The following is a 23,702-nucleotide window of genomic DNA, read 5'->3' as shown; positions in this document are numbered from 1 at the left end:
TAGTCGTACCTAGTAACCCACTATAAAATAGTCGTACCTTGTATCCTACTATAAAGCTCACAATGGTTTTGGTAAAACTAAGAAAATGTACCCTATAGTCCACCCTCGAACTATAAGATCCTTAAAGCCCCCGTCACACTGTCCCGAAATGTACACCCGATGGACACACGAATATGGAATTGTGAATTTCGCACGAAGATGGCCCCGAACCAGTAACGAATCCAGAGATGTCAAAAGTACACACATCCTTTACTCAAGTAGAAGTACAGATACTCGTGTTTAAAAATACTCTGGTGAAAGTAGAAGTACTGACTAAACTTCTTTACTCAAGTAAAAGTAAAGAGGCTTTGAAATGTACTTCAGTAAAAAGTACCCATAACTAGCAGCTGTTTTAAAGAGTACCTGACCTCCCTTTATATTAATAGAACAATAATGTCATTGTTAGCTAATGAATGTTTCCATGGTGACCAACGGCAACATGACAACGTTTTCATTGGTCCCTCTTCTTTAGAGAAGACCAGGAAATGATGGATACACGGAGTAAAGTATTGATACCAGAAAAATGTACTTGAGTACAGTAACAAAGTATTTGTACCCCACTACTTCCCACCTCGGGGTAACTCACCCTCGTTGCACAGCGCCCCCCTGAAGCCCGGCAGACATTCACACTGTCCTGAGACGTGGTGACACGGCCCGACGCTGTGAACACACTGAGGACACGTCTGACTGCAGCGGTGACCGAAGTATCCCGGAGAGCAGACTGCAGGAAGTACAAAGAAAAGCACTTTAAACGTCAATAAATCAGAAACAGAACTCCCATGTTTAGTCCCACAGAGGGGACAGTTAAATGGTTATAGCAAAGTAAAGAGGCATACATAAAATACTAGAGTGTGTGTGTGTGTGTGTGTGTGTGTGTGTGTGTGTGTGTGTGTGTGTGTGTGTACTCACTCCTCTGACAGGTGGTGTCTCTGTATCCTGGAGCACACTCACAGGTTCCCTCGTCTGGAGAGCAGGATGCTCCGTTCCTGCAGTTACAGGAGAGCGAGCAGTTTGGACCCCAGCGGCCCTCTGCACACACACTGTCGCAGTGGATACCTGCACACACACACACACACACACACACACACACACACACACACACACACACACACACACACACACACACACACACACACACACACACACACACACACACACACACACACACACACACACACACACACACACACACACACACACACACACACACACACACACCTTTTAGTTTATTTTGTAGAGAGCACTGCAGAAAACAATCTTCATGTGGACTAAAAGCTTTCCAAAAATGTTAGTTTTGGATTCTTGTTTTATTTTGAAATCTATTTTGTCTTGTTTAACTTCCTGTCTCTCCGTTTCCTTTCCTGTTTGATTGTCCAATTCTTTAAACCATCTACCCCTTGTGTTTACCCCTTAGTGATGGAATATCACATCCCCTACATTGTTGTTGTGTCGTTGTGGGTGTCTCCAGTATGGAGGAGGATTAGGGCCAAATGAATACAATGTTTGGGGGATGTGAATTATTATTATTTTTTAATTCTGAGAAAAAGGTCATAATTCTGAATTCTTTCTCTTTCCACATCCCCAAAAAAGGTTTTTCATCTGGCCCTAATCCTCTTCCGTACTCCGGCCTGTCATAAATGATAAATAAAAATGATTATGAGTTGTTACCGGTCCATCCAGCCAGACAGCGGCAGTGACCCGTGGAGTGATGACAGCCGTCAGCATGGCTGCAGTCACAGCGCTCCGTACAGTCCAGACCATACGTGCCGTCCTGAGGAGAAACACAACCAGAGATATCATTTAGTATAACATGCAGTCAGTCTACAGAGAGACATAGATCAATAAAGGGCAGAGAATAACAAGTTACAACTCATCAGAATCAGAAACAGGTTTAGCAGGTAAGTTGACAGGTACATGGAATTTGACCTGGTGTCGTGGTGCATACATAAAAGTAAAACAAAAATGTATTTAATTATGAAAAATATTTTAAGAAAAACTATAATAACATTAAAAAAATATAGTAAAACATATAAATATACCGGTAGCAGTATTTACATTGAAATGGAATAAAATATGTGCAGTAATAAAAAAAACAAGATATATGTGTACATTGTGTCCAACATGATGTGTGTGTGTGTGTGTGTGTGTGTGTGTGTGTGTGTGTGTGTGTGTGTGTGTGTGTGTCTGTGGAGTATGTGTGTGTGTGTGTGTCTGTGTGTGTGTGTGTGTGTGTGTGTGTGTGTGTGTCTGTGTGTGTCTGTGTGTGTGTGTGTGTGTGTGTGTGTGTGTGTCTGTGGAGTATGTGTGTGTGTGTGTGTGTGTGTGTGTGTGTGTGTGTGTGTGTGTGACCTGGCACTGCAGCTGGCACCTCTCTCCTCTCCACCCTGCAGCGCAGCTACAGCGACCCTCCAGCGCGCCGCAGGACGCTCCGTTCACACACAGACAGCTGCGGTTACAGCCCAGACCCCAGCGCCCACTGGGGCAGCTGATGGAGCAGTCCACCCCGTGCCAGCCTGTAAACAACAACAACAACATCACACACATGCTTTAGTTCAGATGCACTGTAACATCAGACGATAGAACAGATATACTATTTCCTTGACTGGAAAATGTCATATTTAGACTAAGATGGAGCAGTCCACCCCATGCCAGCCTGATCAACAACAACAACAACAACAATAACAACATAACACACACACGCCTTAATTCAGATGCACTGTAACATCAGCAGATATACGTACATGATCGATGCAGTACATAAAATATGGTAAACTAATCAATACAAAATAAACAGTAGATATTTACAAATCAACACACACACACACACACACACACACACACACACACACACACACACACACACACACACACACACACACACACACACACACACACACACACACACACACACACACACACACACACACACACACACACACACACACACACACACACACACACACACAGTAACAACAGGATAGAACAGATATACTGCGTAGAACAATGCGGTATTATGTCTCGTCTCGTCTCGTCTCGTCTCGTCTCGTCTCCTCTCCTCTCCTCTCCTCTCCCTCTCCCTCTCCTCTCCCTCTCCTCTCCCTCTCCTCTCCCTCTCCTCTCACTCTCACTCTCACTCTCACTCTCCCTCTCCTCTCCTCTCACTCTCACTCTCACTCTCACTCTCACTCTCACTCTCCTCTCCTCTCCTCTCCTCTCCCTTTCCCTTTCCCTCTCCCTCTCCTCTCCTCTCCTCTCCTCACCTGGGGTGCAGGAGCAGGATCCGTCCACAGGTGAGCAGAGCGCTCTGTTCTTGCAGCTGCAGGAGGAGGAGCAGTCTGCTCCGTGACTTCCTGTCGGGCAGGGCAGCGAGCAGGTGGGACCCTGAGACCGTCAGGTAGGAAGTAAACAGACACACACACATCTCTGAATCTCAGTTTCACCCACAAGTTATTCACATCTGACCTTTTAAATGTTTTTATCAAATAAGGTGATGCTTTTTCCCCCTCATCTGCCTTTGTATGTTGGCATCAAAGAACACCGCTGACATACTGTGTGTTTATTCATATTAACTGTCTGTTTGAGAGCAGCATCAAGAGCATGTGTCAAGCAGCCAGAATAAGAAATCTGTGGTTTGTCATAACGAATGTTTAAGGATTAATTTTATGTGAAATATATATTATATTATCTAAGTGTGTGGAAGCAGTGGGGGCCTGTGTGTGTGTGTGTGTGTGTGTGTGTGTGTGTGTGTCTGTGTGTGTCTGTGTCTGCGTGTGTGTGTGTGTGTGTGTGTGTGTGATGTAAAAGGTACACTTTGGTTCATGACACTTCATACTGCTGCCACAAGAGGGCACTAAGGAGTCATATTCTTAAGAATAGGACCTAGATCTTATACTAAAGTAAAAATAGCAATACTAAATCGTAAAAAATACTGAAGTAAAAGTCCTGCATTCAAAATCTTACTAAAGTCAAACTAAAGGGATTAAAATGTAATAAAAGTAAACAAAAATGGGTAATGGTCTCGAGGTGATCAACCCATACTGAGTGAACATGAACCTGACTGACATCTTGAGGTGTGTTTACCGTGAAGCCCGGAGCACAAAAACACTCGGCTGGGATTCAGGCAATGGAGTCAATCTGATTTTTAGTTATATCCAGATATCACAAGTCACACATTAGTCTGGAGGTGAAGAGCCCACATACTGAGTCCCACACGTGTCCTGTATGTCTGATGAATGAACCTGACTGACGTTCTGAGGTGTGTTTACCGTGAAGCCCGGAGCACAGAAACAGTCTCCGCTCACACCGTGGCAGTCGGCTCCGTTCTGGCAGCGGCACGCCTGCTGGCACGACTCTCCATAAAACCCTGGAGTGCACGTCTCGTTGCAGTAGAGTCCGGACCAACCGGGCCGACACGTGCACTCTCCTGACATCGGGTGGCAGCTGAGAGGAGAGGAAAACACACCATGGTGAGAAGTTATACCTAACTCTTGTTTATTGTTTGCTGCTGTAAGTCTATTGTTGCGTCTCGGATTTAGAAACACTGAGTCTGTTTCATCCTGCTCACAGAAACTGTCCTGTTCCCACTTTTCTAAGACCCTGAACCCGACTGGTCCGACTCAAAGCTAGTGAAACATTTTCTACACGTTGACAATTGATCATAAACATTCAGAAAGAAAGAAGTCAATTACATAAAAAAAGAATAACAAAACCTTAGCTCAAAGCTTTAGCGGACCGTTACTAAAGGACCTAATGGTGTTTTCCCTCCCTTATGTGCGGTGACGTGTGTGTGTGTGTGTGTGTGTGTGTGTGTGTGTGTGTGTGTGTGTGTGTGTGTGTGTGTGTGTGTGTGTGTGTGTGTGTGTGTGTGTGTGTGTGTGTGTGTGTGTGTGTGTGTGTGTGTGTGTGTGTGACGGACAGCTGCTCCACCTGACACACTGTCTCATTGAGCAGCATTACAACTCTTGTTTAGTTGTGAATCTGTTTCATCCTGCTCACAGAAACTGTCCTGTTCTTAAGACCCTGATCCCGTATGGTCCGACTCAAAGCTAGTGAAACATGTTGTACACATTGACAATTGATAATTAACATGGAAGAAGACAACAGAGACATTCAGAAAGAGAGAAATTCAGAAAGAAAGAAGTCAAATACATAAAAAAATAATAACACAGCCTTAGCTCAAAGCTTTAGCGCACCGTTACTAAAGAACCTAATGATGTTTTCCCTCCCTTATGTGCGGTGACACAGGTTGAACCTGGCAGTGTGTGTGTGTGTGTGTGTGTGTGTGTGTGTGTGTGTGTGTGTGTGTGTGTGTGTGTGTGTGTGTGTGTGTGACGGACAGCTGGTCCACCTGACACACAGTCCCATTGAGCCGCAGCCGGACAGCTGTCCTCTGCAGACACATGCAGTGCCAGCTGTGCAGCGACCTGAGCACTGCAGTCAGCTGCCTGCAGACACACACACACACACACTAGAGAAGGAACAGCAGTGTTTGCAGACCTCGTGTTGACAGTCATCAGTTTGAATTCATCCCGACCACATTGTGACTTCAAATTGACTTTACACCAGGGCTTAAGGAGATTAACACGGGCTCATGTTCACTTTTTGTATTGTGGTTATTTCCTTTTGACTCAAATCTGGCCCAAAGAAAGCTTCTCAACTTCCAACAAAGCCAAGACCCTTAGCAACTAAATGCAGGATGAACAGTGTGTGATGTACCTGTGTGTGTTGTGGATGTACCTGTGTGTGTTGTGGGTGTGACAGTGTTTGATGTACCTGTGTGTGTTGTGGATGAACAGTGTGTGATGTACCTGTGTGTGTTGTGGATGAACAGTGTGTGATGTACCTGTGTGTGTTGTGGATGAACAGTGTGTGATGTACCTGTGTGTGTTGTGGATGTGACAGTGTGTGATGTACCTGCGTGTGTTGCGGGCGTAGCACGGGCACTTCCTGTTGCATTGCAGGCCGTAGTGTCCCTCAGGACAGAGTCTGACGTCACATGTGTCCCCTGTGTATCCGGGCTCACACACACACATCCCGTCGGTGTGGGAGCACTTTCCGTTGTTCTGGCATTGACACGTCTTCGCACAGCCGGCACCGTAAGTACCAACCGGACACTCCTCCTGGCACCTACACACACACACACACACACACACACACACACACACACACACACACACACACACACACACACACACACACACACACACACACACACACACACACACACACACACACACACACACACACACACACACACACACACACACACACACACACACACACACACACACACACACACACACACACACACACACACACACACACACACACACACACACACACACACACGTTTTTAGAGTTATTTCTCTGTGTAATGGAACATATTGAGTTCATATCAGTCAGATGTGCTTCAGGGGTATTGACACCTGGATTTACCCTCATGATAACAAACAGTATCTGCTTGTAATGCTTAAGGTCAATGAGTTTTGTAAGATGAAGGACAGATTGTGGACGTAAAAATGTGGTTAGTTGAAGAGCAATATAATGCAGTTTGTTAAAGTCAGCTAAATAAAAGCACGGACCAATCACTTGAATACAGTAATATACTACTATAATATCCCGTGTGCTATTTTCAAAAGACTGGTGAACAATATAGTCACTGCAGCCTTTCAACAGCCCCTCTTTAATTGTTAACGCACAAAATATATACCTAGATTATTCTCTTTTGTAATAGAGACATATCTTCATCCACTTCACACACAAACGGTTTCAAGCATTTTCAGACTATTGTTCTCCTAAAAACAGCAACGTGTAAGATACTAGCAACAGGAAGCTTTACAACATTTACTACTTACTGTATGTCTTTGAGCAACTCTTATTTATTCAAGTCATTTATTTAGAGGTTTCCTTTAAAGAAAGAGCACTACTTTATTGCACGGATGGTGACACCCTGCAGCAGAAATGCTCAAATATGTTTCAATGAGATTTCTTTGCCATTACTCAGGGTATATGCAAGAATCCTGAAGTCAGATGTAAGACCTTTTTTAAGACCCTTTCCATACATGTTAAGACCTCATCTCCACTTGGAGTTCTAACCGGTTACCTTGGCGACACACTTTACCTCACATTGACTATATACAGTATTGATTGTCCTTCCTCCTTATCTTCCAACCATTTGGACGCTAACTTGCATTTCCCCATAACGATGTTGTTTAACAACCGGCGTAAACGGACCTTCGCGCGCTATCAAGCAGAGAGCGTGCGATGTCCTGTTCAGATGACGTCAAATCCAACGGGATGCCATAAATAAACTACACAGAATCACACTACACACCTACGCAATGATTACATTCAGACACACTGTAGAATACAACCTCTTTGGACAATTTATATACTTATTGAAAACAAGCTACAAAATGTAAAACCTTGGAAAGTGCTGTTTAATACTTTTTAATAGCCTTAACTTTCGCTAAATTGATTTATCAATTTGTAATACTTTTTAAGACCCCGCGGACACCCTGATATTAAAAAATTACCTTTAATCTATCTAGAGTTCAGTTTCAGTTTTACTAAGAGAAAATGTTATGTATTGTGAACGATTATCATTTGACGCATTAAAAGCAAAACAAGGGAGTCATTTCAGTTAAAAAAAAAGTTGATTTACTTTGGAGGAATTGAACTAATGCCAAACACGATATGTTTAAGGAATAGCTGTGATATAATGAGAATATATCACGGCCTGAAGTGAGCTAAAAACGGTTACCAAGTGTGGCAATATGAAAGAAAAATACACACTCTAATTTAAATAGTTTTTATTAGTAAATAATGATGTTCAAAATAAAATAGTCCCTCCGTTGCCTTCTGCACAAAACATAGTGCGAGGTGGTTGCTATGCAACAACACTAACAGCTAGCGAACATATTAGACAGAGACCGTTGATCCATTATTTGGTTGTTTATTTACATTAATGTGTATGTTGCTGTTTATTGTGCACCCACTGAAAACCTGTCCAGCATCAGTAGCATAGCTTACGTGGTTACTTGTAAAGGTTGAGGTTGTTCTAGGCTGTTGCTTGGCGTGGCGAGAATATTGCTCCACTTTATCCGGTCCCCTAGATTCGGATTCAAGTAGCTCTGGAGAGAGCTTCGCACCTGTGGCCACTAACGGTCATCATTTCTCTGCTTTGTTTCAAGACCCGCATCAGAAAGCTTTTGAATGGTGGTACTTTTCCAGTTGGTCTATGCTCTTCACGTAGCTCTGCATGTCGTCGTTAGGTGCTTTTTTTTTTCTGGAGATAGGCACTGCTAAATCCACTCCTCCATAGTAAGACCCAGGTCGAAGTCAATCTTAAATGTTTCCATCTTATGCTTTGTAAGTTTGTTTCGTAACGGAAGAAATGCAAATATATTTATAAAACTGACAAGTCAAATCAAGCAATCTGATTGGTCGATAGTGTTTTTGCGGACCTCTTTGATTACAGATTTGAAAACATCGTTGCTTGCTTTAAAAGTAGCACAATTCATTATGTCAAACCTTGGAAAGTGTCTAGATATCCCTGCCCTAATGCCAAAGGAACTGCACACTGAATATGTTTTTGACGTTTGATGTCTATGTCTGGACCGCTGCGTAAAAAGGAGGGCTTCTGCCCCGTTACTTCTCCGCTGCTTTCTTGTTCCAGTATCCAGTCATCCTTTGCTGGTTCCTCGGCTGAATCACAGTCTGGAGCTCAGAGCTTCAGCAGCTCAGCAAAAGCAGACCACTTGTTTATGAATGATTTCAGAGGGGCTTCATTACCTCTGCCCTGGTTTCAGTAAACACTTACCACCAAATCAAGCTGGGTTGGAAAATGAAATGCTCTGAAAAGGTAAATAGATATGGAAAGTCCAAAGTAATAATCATCCAATTACGTGTGTTTTGTCTGTCCAAAACCTTAAGATGTTTTCTTTTAAATAAGAAAAGCCTTATATTAAATCTTATTTTACTAAATAATGTGTTAAGACGCGTAAAGACCTGGAAATGCTTCCATTCCATCATTTAAAGCAGATGGATGTAGCTCAAACATGAACCTAATTGTGTTTTACTTCCATTTACTATCAAAAATATTTCCTCTCACTCTCAGTTTGTATGTTTCCATTGGTGGTAATCGAGGATGCTGTGTCCGTATCTGACTATTTCAGTATCACAAATGGCAGTTTAATTTATCTTTGTACGACCTTTGCACTGATTTTGATTAATTTTGGGTCGATTTTGAAGATTTAGAGGACTGGATAATTTGGATTGGACAGATTGCCTATTCATTTGGACAAAAATGGTCCACAGTAGAAGCAACCATTTTCATCTTGTGCTCTCTGTATCCAATGGTCGCAACACTACTATTGGTAGTCAAAATCAGCCCACAGAGCGCACAAATATGGCCACTTTTGGGTAAAAACTGGACTCAGCATCCTCAATAACCCTCAAAACAACTCCAAAACTGTCCGAATCGTCCAAGCCCTTTTTTAAAACTATTCTTTACATATAGACTATAAGGCAATTTATCCTAATTGTGCAAATTGCCCAACATATACAAGTTAGCATCCAGCAGTTTCTATGTCCTGGTGACCCTTCCTACACATTTCTATCATAAAACGTTCACGTTACTCAACATTTCCTGGTTTCAAAATGCTGGCTAAAAGCTCCACTTGACAGTTAGTGTAGTTATTTCAGATATTTTAACATCCACATTCTTGTAAAGCGCTGACAGATAATCCCCCGGTTCAGCGGTTCTGGGTGTGGCCCAGTTCTGAGCAGTGTTGGTGCTTCTCTGTGACGTTCAACTCCCCCTTAAACCAGTATTTACTCATGAGAGGGCAGTGGAAGGGCTATTCCTGTCCGTCACTGGTCTGCTAAGTATATGGTGTGTGCTCTCTGATATTGTTAATTATACGGGCTGTAATCCCTGCGTGGCGCTCGGCTCAGATTGTCTGTAAAAACACCGACTGGCTTCCTGGTTCTGGTTTCTCTCTCTCCAGGATGTGGAAGAGTTAAGCAGACGCACAGGATTTCACTTTGGATTCACTTTCCACTGTTAAACATTATCCTAATCAGGTCCAGTGAGGACAACAAGGTCGTTGTGTTTGTGAGAAATGAGTCTGTTTGAAAGTGGGGTTCGTTTAGAATGAAACACTCGAAAGAAGTTAAAAAAGAAAGTAGAAAGAAAGTGAGGTCATAGAAAACTATTTCTGCTCAAAGTGAGCAATGATTGAGAGTCAGAGCTAAACATTTCAGATGTGTGTATCTCACACTGCACTGTCATGTACTGTTGTGTCTCGTCAAATGTGTTAGTTATGTATTTTGTCATTTCCTGTTTTATTTTGTATTTACCTCTTGTCTTTCATTCCAGGCCCTGTTTCTTCCTCCCCCTGTGTGTTTTTCCCGCCATCATCAGCGTCCGCCCCGCCCTGTCCTGTGTAAGTTCGTCTTGTTTGTTTCCCCGAGTGGTCGTGCCAAGCCTCAGCTCTGAAAGGACCGCTTTTCACTCATGTCAGGTTTTGTTATTTTGTTGGCTTAAGTTTTTATTAAGTCCACTTTTTGTTACTTTTAGTTTTTTTTGCTCCTTGTGAGCGCCTTTTGTTATTTCCACCACCTACTCTGTTAAGAGGCATTACCTAATTTGTGAAAACATTTTTTTTTTTATCACATTAAAGACTTTAGCTGCATCTCACTTCCGTTAAATGGATCCCTTGCGTCCCTCACTTGCGTCGTTTCCCTTCGACTAGTCCCTCCCACCAGGGAAGCAAGGAGAGACACAAGGAAACCACGAGAAGCAATGGGACTTCCTTTCCTCCGGAGCGTCACGTGAAGCGACGTCCGTTTGTGATGACGCCGCACAGCTGATCGTCTGACAGCAGCCAGATCAGTGCATGCGCTGCATCGTCCAATCAGTGAGCGATACACAGTAAGGGGGCGGGGCGAGTGTCTGAGGATTTCACCAGAAGATGGTCTGGTAGTTCCTCGATTATCGCTCCTCGATCCTCGGTCCTCTGGCACAAATAAGGCCACTGGGACGGTACTCAAGATGGCGCAGACAAATCAACTTCCGGTGATACAGAGGACTGAGGAGCGAGGAAATGAAAAATAACCGGAGTGAGACGCAGCCCTTGTCTCTGGGTCGTGCATTTGGGTTCATTAGTTCGTGTCGAGGTCCTGACCTGTACCTTTGTTATTCATGTTTTAATATCTTTGCTTTTAAATTAGTGTTTTTAAACGCCATTTTATAATATGTTTCTTAACACTTTAAAGCACTTTGAATTGCCTCGTGTTGAAAGGTGCTCTATAAATAAACTTGCCTTGCCTTGTTTCATCATTTTTATTTTTTATATTTTGTTAGCTGTAATCAACCCTTCATGGTGTATATTTGACATATAGGGTGTTTCTCAATGTCTAGGATGCTTGCTTGGTAGCACATGTCTTCCGAGTCACTTGCTTCAGAAGCGAGGCAAGAATACTTCCTGGCGTTCGGAAAACGAAGAGTGGAACAGGCGAGCAGATGTGCAGCTGTGCGTCATATGAGAGGCCCCGCCTTACATTGGTCCGTGCGCAAAGCATTGTGGGGATTTTAAGACCGCGGAGTCTACACATGTGCAGCCTCGACATTTCTGGGGGGAGCTCCAACAAGCCGTTTAGGAAAGAGAGTGAATACACATACTAGATAGAGATGCTGTATGAGAAACCAATGTGAGTTTAGAAATGTATTTTAGTAGACCTCAACAATGGAATTATGATCAGTAGAAATGGCCATGACATGGGGCCTTTAAATTACGTTTTTCTATTTTATTTCTTTTGTTAGCCTCTACAAATACCATTCAATTAAATGGGGATGAGCTATTTAAATTTTGTGAAAAATAGCATTCGCTGCTATGAAACACCACATGAATGCACTAAAAAGCATCTATATATGAAACATGTATTTATGGCTGTGAGAATGGGAACAGAGACTCCAAATCACACTACTTTATCCATGCTACACTTTAAATACTCTTACTGGTACTGGATGTATATTTTGTAAACTGTAATTTATGTCTACTTTTATGTTTCATATTTTATGCATATGTGTGGCTCTCGGTCAATCCGTTCACCAACATTTACAATAACAGCCTGTAAATAATGCAAAAATGTTTATGATGGTATTCATCCAGTGCTTTGAAGCTAACAAACGGCTGTTTACTGACATTACTGTAAAGTCTCTTACCTGCAGAGGTGGGAAGTAGTGGAGTACAAATACTTCGTTACTGTACATTTCTCTGGTATCAGTACTTTACTCCACTACTTATTTTACAGACGACTTTTTACTTTTCTTACATTTTGAACACAAATACCTGTGCTTTCGACTTCTTACATGTTGAACCCAAATACCTGTACTTTCTACTTCTTACATGTTGAACCCAAATACCTGTACTTTCTACTTCTCTCATTTTCCAAACAGGCTGGTTCCTTTAGTCTGAATGTGTGTGGCGTGATCATTATTATTTAGAGTCATTGCGTGCCTATTGATTTGAACACGATCCGTGTATCCATCATTTCCTGGTCTTCTCTAAAGAAGAGGGACCAATGGAAACGTTGTCATGTTGCCGTTGTTCAGCATGGAAACATTCATTAGCTAACAATGACATTATTGTTCTATTAATATAAAGGGAGGTCAGGTACTCTTTAAAACAGCTGCTAGTTATGGGTACTTTTTACTGAAGTACATTTCAAAGCCTCTTTACTTTTACTTGAGGAAAGAAGTTTAGTCAGTACTTCTGCTTTTACCAGAGTATTTTTAAACACGAGTATCTGTACTTCTACTTGAGGAAAGGATGTGTGGACTTTTGACATCTCTCTTACCTCTCTCCTGTGTATCCCGCACTGCACACACACTGTCCCGTGGACAACACACAGAAGCCGTTGTTGTGACACTGACATTCCTGGGAACAGTTCTGTCCAAATCTCCCCTCTGGACATGGCTGTCCACACACTGTTCCCTGCACACAGAAAACACGTACACTGTTGATCAAGTTCTCTCAATGCATGCCTTTATGTTCTTCTTACTGCTGATGTGTGTGAGCATGACCTCATTCTCCTAATCGGGGATACAGTTCCTCTGTTCCCTAGTCTTTAACTTCACTTCAGAACTTCATTTTGGGTCGATTTGGAAGATTGAGGGGTCTCTGGAACATTTGGATTGGACAGATTGCCTATTTCTTTTAAGAAAAATTGTCCACAGTAGAGACAATAATTGTTATCTTGTGCTCTCTGTATTCAACGGTCGCGACACAACTCATGGTAGTCAAAATCTACCAATTGAGACTACAAATATGGCCACTTTCTGGTAGAAATGGGCATTTTTATGTCCTGAAAAGGTCAGGAATAGACTCGGCATCCTCAATAGCCCCCAAAATGCAATGTATGCTAATTGGGCAACTTGTAAGTTAGCATCCGGCAGTTGTACTATACATTTCTATCATTTTCCTAATCAGTGATACAGTTCGTCTGTTCTCTAGTCTTCAACTTACTCTTGACAAGAATTCAGAGCTCCTTCCAGCATGACCTCAAGATAGTGATTTTAAGAGACTTTGATACTTTGCCTCCTCCAGCCGCTGTGAGCCTTTTAACTTTATCAAATCTGTCAAAGGAGCTGCTCTCTTCCTCCCCTCTAATCATGAATGCCTGCGCTCTGGTTCTGCTCACGCTGACATGTTAGCGGAGGATAGCATGTGTGAGGATCCCCCAGGTCGTGTGCACCATCTAAATCATGCTTAGAAGTAACATTGAAAAAGGTTTGGCGTATTTGAAGCTAATGTAGTTAGCTGTTCTGAACAGATTGCATTTAATGTAGCGACAAAACTCCCATTGAACAGGCGTTTCAATTAAAACAGTCCGTACTGAAGTTATAGCTTAACGATGTTTAATCACTCAAATAAACAAACCATAACTTAAAGAGGACCAAACGATTGAAGGGGATATTAGCTTATGAGGTTCCTAAGACCGGCCTGATGTTATACTTGGGGAATCTGGTGCAGGAAAACACACAGGGTGGGGACAGATACCTGATTAAGGTGCTGCTGGCTGCAAGCAAGAAAACAATTACCAGAGCATGGTACAAAGCAGATCCACCTACAAAGGAGCAATGGCTGGGAGGAGTACAGGAAATATTTGATATGGAGAGATTCACACACATATTGAGGGTCCAGGAAGGGAAATTTGAGTCCAAATGGGAAACATGGGTTGAATATAAAAGAAAAATGAACGACACCACAAATTGAGAGTTGGAACCAGACCATGATGTTGCATTAAAATAGGATAGAAAGCTTCCATGTCACTGTTTGCTTGTTTTGATTATTATTTGTATTTTATTTTTTCTTCTTCAATGGGTTTCTAATTCAAGTGTATACTGAACTATATGTGGTTTTGTATGTTTATAAAAATGTCAATAAAAATGTAAGTGAAAAAAAAAGAAAAGAGGACCAAACGGTCAAAAGAAAATGTCCGAGCCAGCTCACCCTCTGTGTCCAAATAATTGCCTCAGGCTAAATAAGCATTTTGGTTCCTACACTTATTAGAAGTCAATTTGGGTGAAAAAAGACACCTAAATGTAATGTAATGTTATTCAGTCTTATTGTTTTTCGGTCATCGTGTACTGAATGTATTGTGCCCCTGCCTTCACACTCTCAAAAAGATAATTGGTAGTATGAACATGTTGTGGTCTTACCATCCACCCTGCAGGACAGGAGCACTCTCCGGTCACATGATGACACACTCCTCCATTCTGACACGGACACCTCTCCTCACACTGCTGCCCGTGTTTACCTGGAGGACACAGGTCTTCACAGCTGGGGAGAAAGAGGATTGGAGATGTTACAACAATCAGAAAACTTGCCAGAGATGGCAAAAGTACACACATCCTTTACTCAAGTAGAAGTACAGATACTCGTGTTTAAATATACTAAAAATGTACTTAAGTACGGTAACAAAGTATTTGTACTCCACTACTTCCCACTTCTGAAACAGTCTGGAAACCTTTAAGGTAACCCCCACACACACACACACACACACACACACACACACACACACACACACACACACACACACACACACACACACACACACACACACACACACACACACACACACACACACACACACACACACACACACACACACACACACACACACACACACACACACACACACACACACACACACACACACACACACACACACACACACACACACACACACACACAGGACTTACAAAGCTCCGGTGTATCCCGGTGAGCACTTGCACTCCCCGGTGACGTGGTGACAGGCGGCTCCGTTCTGGCACTGGCATTTCTGTTGGCACCCGTTCCCGTAGGAGCCCGTCTCACACGGGGCCTCGCAGCGCCACCCTCTGAACCCCGGGAGGCAGATGCAGGCTCCGGTGATGGGGTTACACAGAGCCGCGTTCTGACACTGACATCTGTTACTGCAGTGAGGCCCCCAGTGGACACTGTCACACGCTGAAGGGACGAGAAGAGAAGAAAGATTGAGTTTATTATGTGTCAAATGAAGGCCATCTCGACACCAGTTTGTCATTTCCTTTGTTTGGTTTCTGTGTTGGAAATTCCACACTAAATCAGTGTCAAGTTCTTCTGGGTTTTGGCCTACAGTATATTCAGTGTTCGCCCACACTTGATAGGCTTGAGGGCAAGACTCAGAGGACGCATGGACAACATTACATTCCTGACTTTTCAGGGCATTATAATTCAAATGTAAAATAACTCAATAGATTAATAAGCAAGTATTTTTGCTCTGCCTGAAAGCCAAGCAACCCAGAAACCCCGTTGATTACCATTTGCGCCTTTTAAATATATTCAAACAAAAGGAGTAGAAAAGAACAAATATACAAGCTAATGACAGCCGTACTGATACAACTAATCTGTGAATTAAATGAGACTTGTGATAGATTCCTACGATAGTTTCCAAGCATCGGGAGGGCTTTTACATATTAGTTGTAGTTGCCAGCATAGTGAACGCAGAAATGTTGGGTAAACCAAAGTGTGATGTTACAAATGTATTATACGGGTCGCCAGCATTCAGAAACTGCCGGATGCTAACTTACATATTGTAAAATTTCACAATAGGAGTCTGAAACAGGCCTCAAGTTCTTAGGTCTAATAGCTCCTTTGGTAGCATACAAATACAGGTTCATAGGTCAGAGGTTACGGGTCGCAGGTTCAACGTCACTCAAGTCCTTCACTCACTAACTCACATACAACACAGCAGGGTCAACGTCACACACTCTCCAGCCTCTACTCGCCCAACCGCAGGCCCGCACACCGACCAGCATTACTGTGCAGCTCTGTGATTGGCAGAGAGACGGGGGATGCTTGAGTGACCCACACAGCACACTATTTTGTAGATGTTCTGAGGATGTTGAATCAATTTTCTGACATCTTCAGGATCAAAAATTTCAGATTCAACCAGAAAGTTTTGCCATATTTGTATTCCCAGTGCGCTGATTTTGACAACCATGAGTAGTGTTGGGACCATTGGATAAAGAAAGCACAAGATGAAAATGATTACCTCTCCTGTGGACAATTATTTTTTTAAATAAATAAGCAGCCTGTCCAAATAGTCCCCTAAATCTTCAGAATCGACCCAAAATATATCAAAATCAGCCGACAGAGAGTAACAATATTGCCATTTTTGATCCTGAAAATGTCAGAAATGGTAGGACAATAGGACTCTATGAGCTGGCAGACAGAGGATAATGTGAGAGTCTGTTATTATCATCTTCCATGGTGTCTACTAGGGTTGCCAGAAACTGACCATGATCAAAATCGATTATTCGACCGACCGACCAGTCACATGTTCTGGTATCATCCTGCTCACTGGCTTTTTTAATCATTTTTTAACCACTGATAAAAGCACAACCCTGATCACAAAGTGGGTCAAACACTGTGTTGGATCGGCTTCCATTAGAAACTGTGAATGTTTGAAGTATGATGATTGGACTCCAGGATACTCTGCAACTTCTACATAGAGAGCATCCTGACTGGCTGCATCACGGCCTGGTGCGGCAGCTGCACCGCCCTCATTTCATTTCATTTCAAACCTTTATTTAGACAGATTGGTGCCTTGAGTTCATCGATCTCATTTACAAGGGAGACCTGCATCATTTGGTTCCACATGAAACATAAAAACAACATACAAACATACAACAGAGGATATCATATTTACATATTCAACATTTACAAATACCCAGAGTGTCAGAAAGCATGTCATTTAGAAGTGCCTTAAATACATTCAGAGAAATAAAATATATATATATATTTTTTTAAATGCTCAATTTCAACCGTAAGGCTTTACAGAGGGGGGTGAAAACTGCAGAGAACATCACCAGGACGGAGCTGCCATCCATGGACGACCTTTACTCCCAGCGGCTCAGGAAGAAAGCCCTCAGGATTATCAAAGACCCCCATCACCCCAGCCACAAACTGTTCAGTCTGCTGCCGTCTGACAGGCGTTACCGCAGCATCCGGACAAAAACCACGAGACACAGAGACAGATTCATCCCACAGGCAATAAGACTGCTAAACAACTGAACTGCTGAAACCATTTCATAACATTCATCTGCTGCTTAGTAATTATTTATCTATTATCTATTATATCATTCCAGTAACTTGTATATAGACTCGTGTTGCACTATTCCACTTTTTTTTCTCACTTTAAATTTTTTTTTTTTTCTTTTTGTATTACTTTTAATATTGTATATTTGCTTTATTTTTTTATTTATTTATTCAACAGGGACAGTGCACATTAATTCGGTAAATGTGCCAGAGTTATCCAAGAGGCTATTTTTCATCTGTAGTCCCTGGACAGATTTTAAAAAAGTCAACCTAAAACACATTTCATTTTAAACAAGTAAATACAATGCATTTAAAACATGCAACAGACATTACTGGGATACTTAAATAAATACATAAATACACAGGCAGTGGGTTGTAAGGAGCAGAAGATTGGGTCAGTGTTGGCAGAGCTGATTCCCCACTAACCATATTTTGAGCTTTGATTTAAATAAAGTGAATATGGTCTGGTCTCTGATTGGAGGTGGGATTGAGTTCCATCGCTGAGCAGCTTTAACAGAAAATGAAGACTGACTGAAAGAACTTTTTCTGAGTGGAATAATGCAATCTCCTCTCGCTGCACCTCTTGTTACCCTAGTTGCAGTTGTGCGTATGTTAATAAACTTTCTAAGAGGAGGTGAGGTAATGCCGTTGACAATCTTGCAAAAACATTATCTGTATTATTGTGTTTAGAGATGTCCCGATCCGATCACGTGATCGGGGATCGGAGCCGATCACGTGATTTTCAAAAGATCGGAATCGGGAGAATTTTAAATTTTGTATTCAATGTTACAAAACAAAAATGACCATGTTCAAGTCTTAAAGTCATCCTGAGGCCTTAGTTTTGGTTTCAAATTACAGAACATCATGTATGTGTTGCTTCTTTCGGGCTTGTTTTCATAGACCTGGTTGCTTATTTCTCTCAAATCTGGCAACAGAGTGGGCAGGGCGCAGTGTCTAATTGTAGCAGTAAGCTAACGAGTACTGATAAGCATTATTTTGTTTTGATCCAATGCTGCACAACTGAACTGATCCAATGCTGCTGTGAAAGAAAGAAGCTATATCCATGTTGAATAGAATATCAAATTTAAATAAAAAAATAACTTTAAGGGACAACTTGAATGCTTTTTTTTCTTAATGCATTGCATAAAGATCGGATCGGGAAAAATCGGTATCGGCAAATTGTCAAAATCAAATGATCGGAATCGGATCGGGAACAAAAAAAGGTGATCGGGACATCCCTAATTGTGTTGCATTGTTGGAGAAGCCTGTGACCTAAGATTTTCAACGACAGAATTACTCTGTAGCTATGTTAGTTTGACAATAAAGAACCTTGAACCTTGATGATGGTGTAATACATGCTATATTTTAAAAAAGGGACAAAAGGTGCTTTCCTAGGTTGTATGTACACGTTTTGACTTATTGATAACTAATTATTGGTCCCTGTAGACTTCTTATTCCTTTCTGTCTTGTTGAAGTGAAACAGTAATATGTTTCCCTTAAACCATCAGGCAATGCTCATGCAGTTATTTTACAAACTTGACTTAGTGTTCTTGATCAGTTTGAATGAAATGGCAATCTACGTGACTCTATTCTAGTATTGCTCGATTTTCTTCTTGTCACATGGTCACACTCCAACTCATATTGTTTACACGTTAATCCATTATTAGCCTGAACCAACTTAGACTCTGAAACCCAAGCTATCTCTTCATCGCTGAGGTTAAAACCATCTGATTGTACAAACATCCAGCGACTCAATCACTCTCAATTATAGGTTAGTTCTACGACCTGAAGCCTCCTCGTTAACCTTTGGCTATCGGCTTTCAGCCCTAATCAGGACCCGCCTTATTTACACCAGCTCTCTCTTGGGTCTGGACTTTTCCAATCACAGCTTTCTCTAGAAGCCTCAGCATGTGCAGCCGCAGTGAACTGGTAAACCTGGTGTTGGACCACATGTTTAGTTTTAGATTCCTTTCATCTTGTCACGTCATATCTTGCCACTGGCCACTCAGGGCCTGCTGATGTGTGTGGGGGCAAAAGAGAGAAGGGAGTCAGAGAGTTTTACAGTGACTGCCAGACCTTTCATTATGGAACTCTGCTCGATGAAAGTCTATATACAGTTCAGGGGAAAGTGAGATTTCCTACGAGGAAGGAAGCCAACAATTGAAGGTTTAGATAAGGACTCTCTAACTTACAGTGTGTTTATTACTGTAGCGCTGTAGCTAACGGTTTAGCAGTTCATTAACATTAAAGGATAGCTTCAGCTAACCCTCGGACTGTTCTTCTTTTTGCTCAGCAAGTGTGATGCTTAGGACCTGAAGGAGTGCAATACTGCGTGTGAAGTTATTTGGATCAGCAGTTCAGTAGAAATCTGCAAAACTCTGGTTCACAAGATCAGACTTTGGTTACTTTTGGTTCGTCCAACATCCAGACGGCAACGCAGCCGCTTTGGAACCATAAAAATGACATTACTGCTCTTAATACTGACCCCAATATGCAGATAAAATTCCTCCGTAGTGTTTCTTATTAACAGGAAAATGCCAGAAGGTAAAAGCATTCTGGGAAACAGTGACACACTTTTTTAACAGCACTTTTAATGCAACACAGCCCTTTCTACCGTTACTGTGGTTTCTTCCTGATATTAGCAGCTTTTCCCTCTTCTACTTCTAACAGAATTTGTGATTTTATTAATATTTTTTATTTGAAAGACTGTCCGTCTCCCATGCTGCAGTACCACTCTCTACCTGAACAGTTAGTAATGATATGGTGGGGGCGCTGTTTTACCAAAACACAATGATAATAACAGTATTGTTTCTTAACTATATCCAAGAGGTTAGAGATGGTATAGGAATGCAGGAAATGTGTTTTAAATTACATTCCCTTTTCTATTTATTTTCAGGAAGACCCCACCATTATGCATGCTATCTTTACCAATTTTAAAAGCCCCATGGTGAGGAGCTTTGATCTTATGTTCCAAGGCCACGTTATATTTGAAGCAGAAAAAACTAGTTATTGAAACTTAATGGAACTTTTTTCTTCCAATTACATTTTTGGTCACATTTTTTATACAAATAGTGCCATAAAAATGACATTTCTGTTGAAATAACAACGAGTTTCCTCTGAGTTCAGGGTCCTCTCCTCTACTACCTAAACCCAGCCTGGTGTTTGTGTGCCCAGCATGCAGAGCAACACCACCATTTCCCACCATGCCACATTTCTGAAGTTGCCCGAGTGATTAACAGGCTCCTTTTATTCCTCCTGCTTCACTCTGACCTAGTAAAAAAAAGTACGTATCCTACTTCCTTTTCCTCAGGCAGTCTGTGTGACAAAAACAGTGGTGAGGGCCAAAGGGGGGGAGGGATGGGGGACAAAGAGCAGGAGGAGTAGGAGGAGATTTAAGATAATAAGATGCACATGTAAAAGCCTCCTGAATTGAAATCTACCATCCCGGTACCTTTTGTGAAACCTGACCTAGATGGAAGAAAAGGCCAAACTCCAGGAGCTCGGGGCTTCTCATCCGCTCACTGAAGAACAGAATGTCCTCTTTCATCAGCCTATTCAACATGGCAGTGAACACAAAAGACTGCAAGGGTTTGATCACAAGCTGCTAGAAGACCTGCTAATGTTATCCAGAGTCTGACTTACTGTACCGAGTGAACAACATTACAGGGACAGGGGAAATGTATACATTTTTATACATAAAAATGTCAAAGAAAAAGCTTCACACCGAGGGAGATTTCAGGGGGGAAAGAGTCAGTGAAGTAGAGGGAAAGCCGTGAGCCAGGAACCTGAGCTGCCAGTTGTTGAGAGCTGGCTCGGCTCTCACTGGGATGTTTTTCCATCTTTTTAGTGATTACTCAGTCTACCAGGCATGGGGCACTCATGGGAACTGAAGACGCCTTTCACACTGATACGGAGGATTCCCAGTGAGAAAAAACATCTGTAGCGTTCAGCCAGTTCTCCACGCTGTCTCAGAGTTCTGTTGTCTTTATGCAACATAACTATCTCACCATTAAGTCGTTATAGGGGGTTTAAAAATGTGTAAATCCAAGAAGCAACACATATTTGTTTGTGTCTTTATGCTGCATTCCCTGGCTGTGGTTTGGTTACAATCCCTTACACTTACATGGTGTCTTTATTGGAATGTTTTTCTTTTTCAATCTTAGTATTTGGGCCATCTGGAAGGCGGTCCAAACGCACCACAACAGACCAAAACACTTCCATTGGGAGGAACTAAAAACACAAAAACGATGCAAATATTAAAACCCAAATGTGCTAAAACAAACGCAAATGGAGAGCCACCTTTACCAACTTGACAAAACATGCTTTTAGAAAACATTCACTAACTTGAGGAAACATGGGAAGCACTTACTCAATGCATTGCAAGAGGCTCAAAACACAACTGACACTGTTTCCAGGAGACACTAAAAAGTGACGCACACAGCTGGGACCGAAGCACTTGTTGACGTTTGGGGATTATAAAGTTGGCTAACTGTCATCGTTGTTGGAAAGTTACCTAAAATGTAAGTTTAATCGCCTTATTTTAACATCCCATGCATACTTGTCAACCCTCCCGATTTTCGCGGGAGACTCCCGGTTTCCTCCCGGGGTCATATTTCTCCCGCATTTCTCCCGATTTCTGACAAAATCAGATTTACTCAGGACTGTTTCCACTCGGACTTTAATACAGCTACACCATTGTTTGGTTTCCATGGTAACACGTCTCTTTAGTAGTGCGCGCAACTGAAAGTCTGAGAGGGTGAAGCAGATAGTCACAGAACAAGAATCGACAACTACTCCACTCTCTGCTCACTCCTTTCCTGTAAAATACAGGTCCAGCCCACACATATGCTCCATCAGGGATGGTGCTTCAGGCCGCAAGGCATTGAATTTAGAACTACAATAAGCATGTTAATGTTAATCTAACAGCTCCGGCGATCCACTAGCACCCAGCCCCCCCCCCCCCCCCCCCTATTTTGCATTTTGAAATGCTCCTGATTTCTGAGGTCTCAAGGTTGGCAAGTATGATCCCATGATTCCTTCTGATATTACTAGATTAGCTTATTTTACGGCAGATCTGCAATAATATCTGACTTACATTTTAGGTACATTTCCGGTGAGATGTGACAGCCGAATGTAAACTAGCGCTCGGGTCCCAGCTGTGTGCATCACTTTTTAGTGTCCCCTGGTTTTCCTTGCGTTTTGAGCATCTTGCAGCAGTTTTCATTTGCAGCATTTGATATTTGCAGTGTTTCCTTTATGCAGTGCTTTTAGTAAACGCTGCGCATGTTTCGTCAAGTTGATTAATCTTTTCTAAACGCTACACATGTGTTGTCAAGTTAGCTAAGATGTTTCTTTATTCACATGGGTTTTGCCACATCTGTGTTTTATATTCAAATTGTTTTTTAAGCTGCAGCGTGTTTCTGATAATGGAAATGTTTTGGGCCGTTGTAGCGTGATTGCACCTGTCAGCCATTGTATCTCTGTTCCTTTATTAAAGGGGATATAGCGAGGATGACATGCGTTTAGGGTCCCGGGTTAAACCCATGGATGTCAGTGTTTCCCCTAGGTTTCTGCTTTGGATTAATCTAGATATAGATTAGTTGCAATTTGGTGCTATATATAATATATAAAAAATTAATTAAAAAAAAAAGAATTATAATTTTTTTTTTTTTTAAACACCTTGAATTTCAGGGGGGGCCGCGGGGCTCCGTTGGAGGGGCGCAGCGCCCCTCCAAGACAATGGTAGGGAAACACTGGATGTATAATAAGAACTGGATACAGCGTGGGAGGCGGGGTCTCGTTCTTTCGAGAGCTGCTCATTGGCGCATGAAGTCAAAATGGCCCAACTTTTGAGAGAGTGAAACGTCACAGATTACCCATCATGCCTAGCTGCCAGAGCAGAAGAACCCGTATGTGCGCTCACAGAGCATGCGCCCCTTAAGCCCCGCCCGCCGAGCTCCCACTCTCGGCTCACTAGAATGAGTGGAGAGAGAAAATAAATCTAGAATCGGCTTTTAGTGCATTTTAAAACTT

The 23,702-nt window shown here is 42.2% G+C and overlaps 1 protein-coding gene across 1 annotated transcript in view; it reads right to left on the bottom strand.

Moving 5' to 3' along the window:
* Window positions 1–23,702, bottom strand: part of megf10 (multiple EGF-like-domains 10) — a 74,657-nt gene that overhangs the window by 17,402 nt on the left and 33,553 nt on the right. Inside the window, exons 6-15 of the mRNA XM_079660178.1 lie at window positions 15,311–15,557; window positions 14,768–14,888; window positions 12,904–13,040; window positions 5,953–6,165; window positions 4,305–4,479; window positions 3,300–3,420; window positions 2,389–2,552; window positions 1,708–1,810; window positions 949–1,095; window positions 626–760 (exon numbers count right to left, since the gene is read on the bottom strand). Coding sequence (XP_079516304.1) covers window positions 626–760; window positions 949–1,095; window positions 1,708–1,810; window positions 2,389–2,552; window positions 3,300–3,420; window positions 4,305–4,479; window positions 5,953–6,165; window positions 12,904–13,040; window positions 14,768–14,888; window positions 15,311–15,557 — 1,563 coding nt within the window. The remainder of the gene's footprint in view (window positions 1–625; window positions 761–948; window positions 1,096–1,707; window positions 1,811–2,388; window positions 2,553–3,299; window positions 3,421–4,304; window positions 4,480–5,952; window positions 6,166–12,903; window positions 13,041–14,767; window positions 14,889–15,310; window positions 15,558–23,702) is intronic.

Source organism: Notothenia rossii (genome assembly GCF_949606895.1).
Source record: "Notothenia rossii genome assembly, chromosome: 11".
Lineage (NCBI taxonomy): Eukaryota > Metazoa > Chordata > Actinopteri > Perciformes > Nototheniidae > Notothenia > Notothenia rossii.
This window is presented reverse-complemented; position numbering and strand designations above follow the sequence as displayed.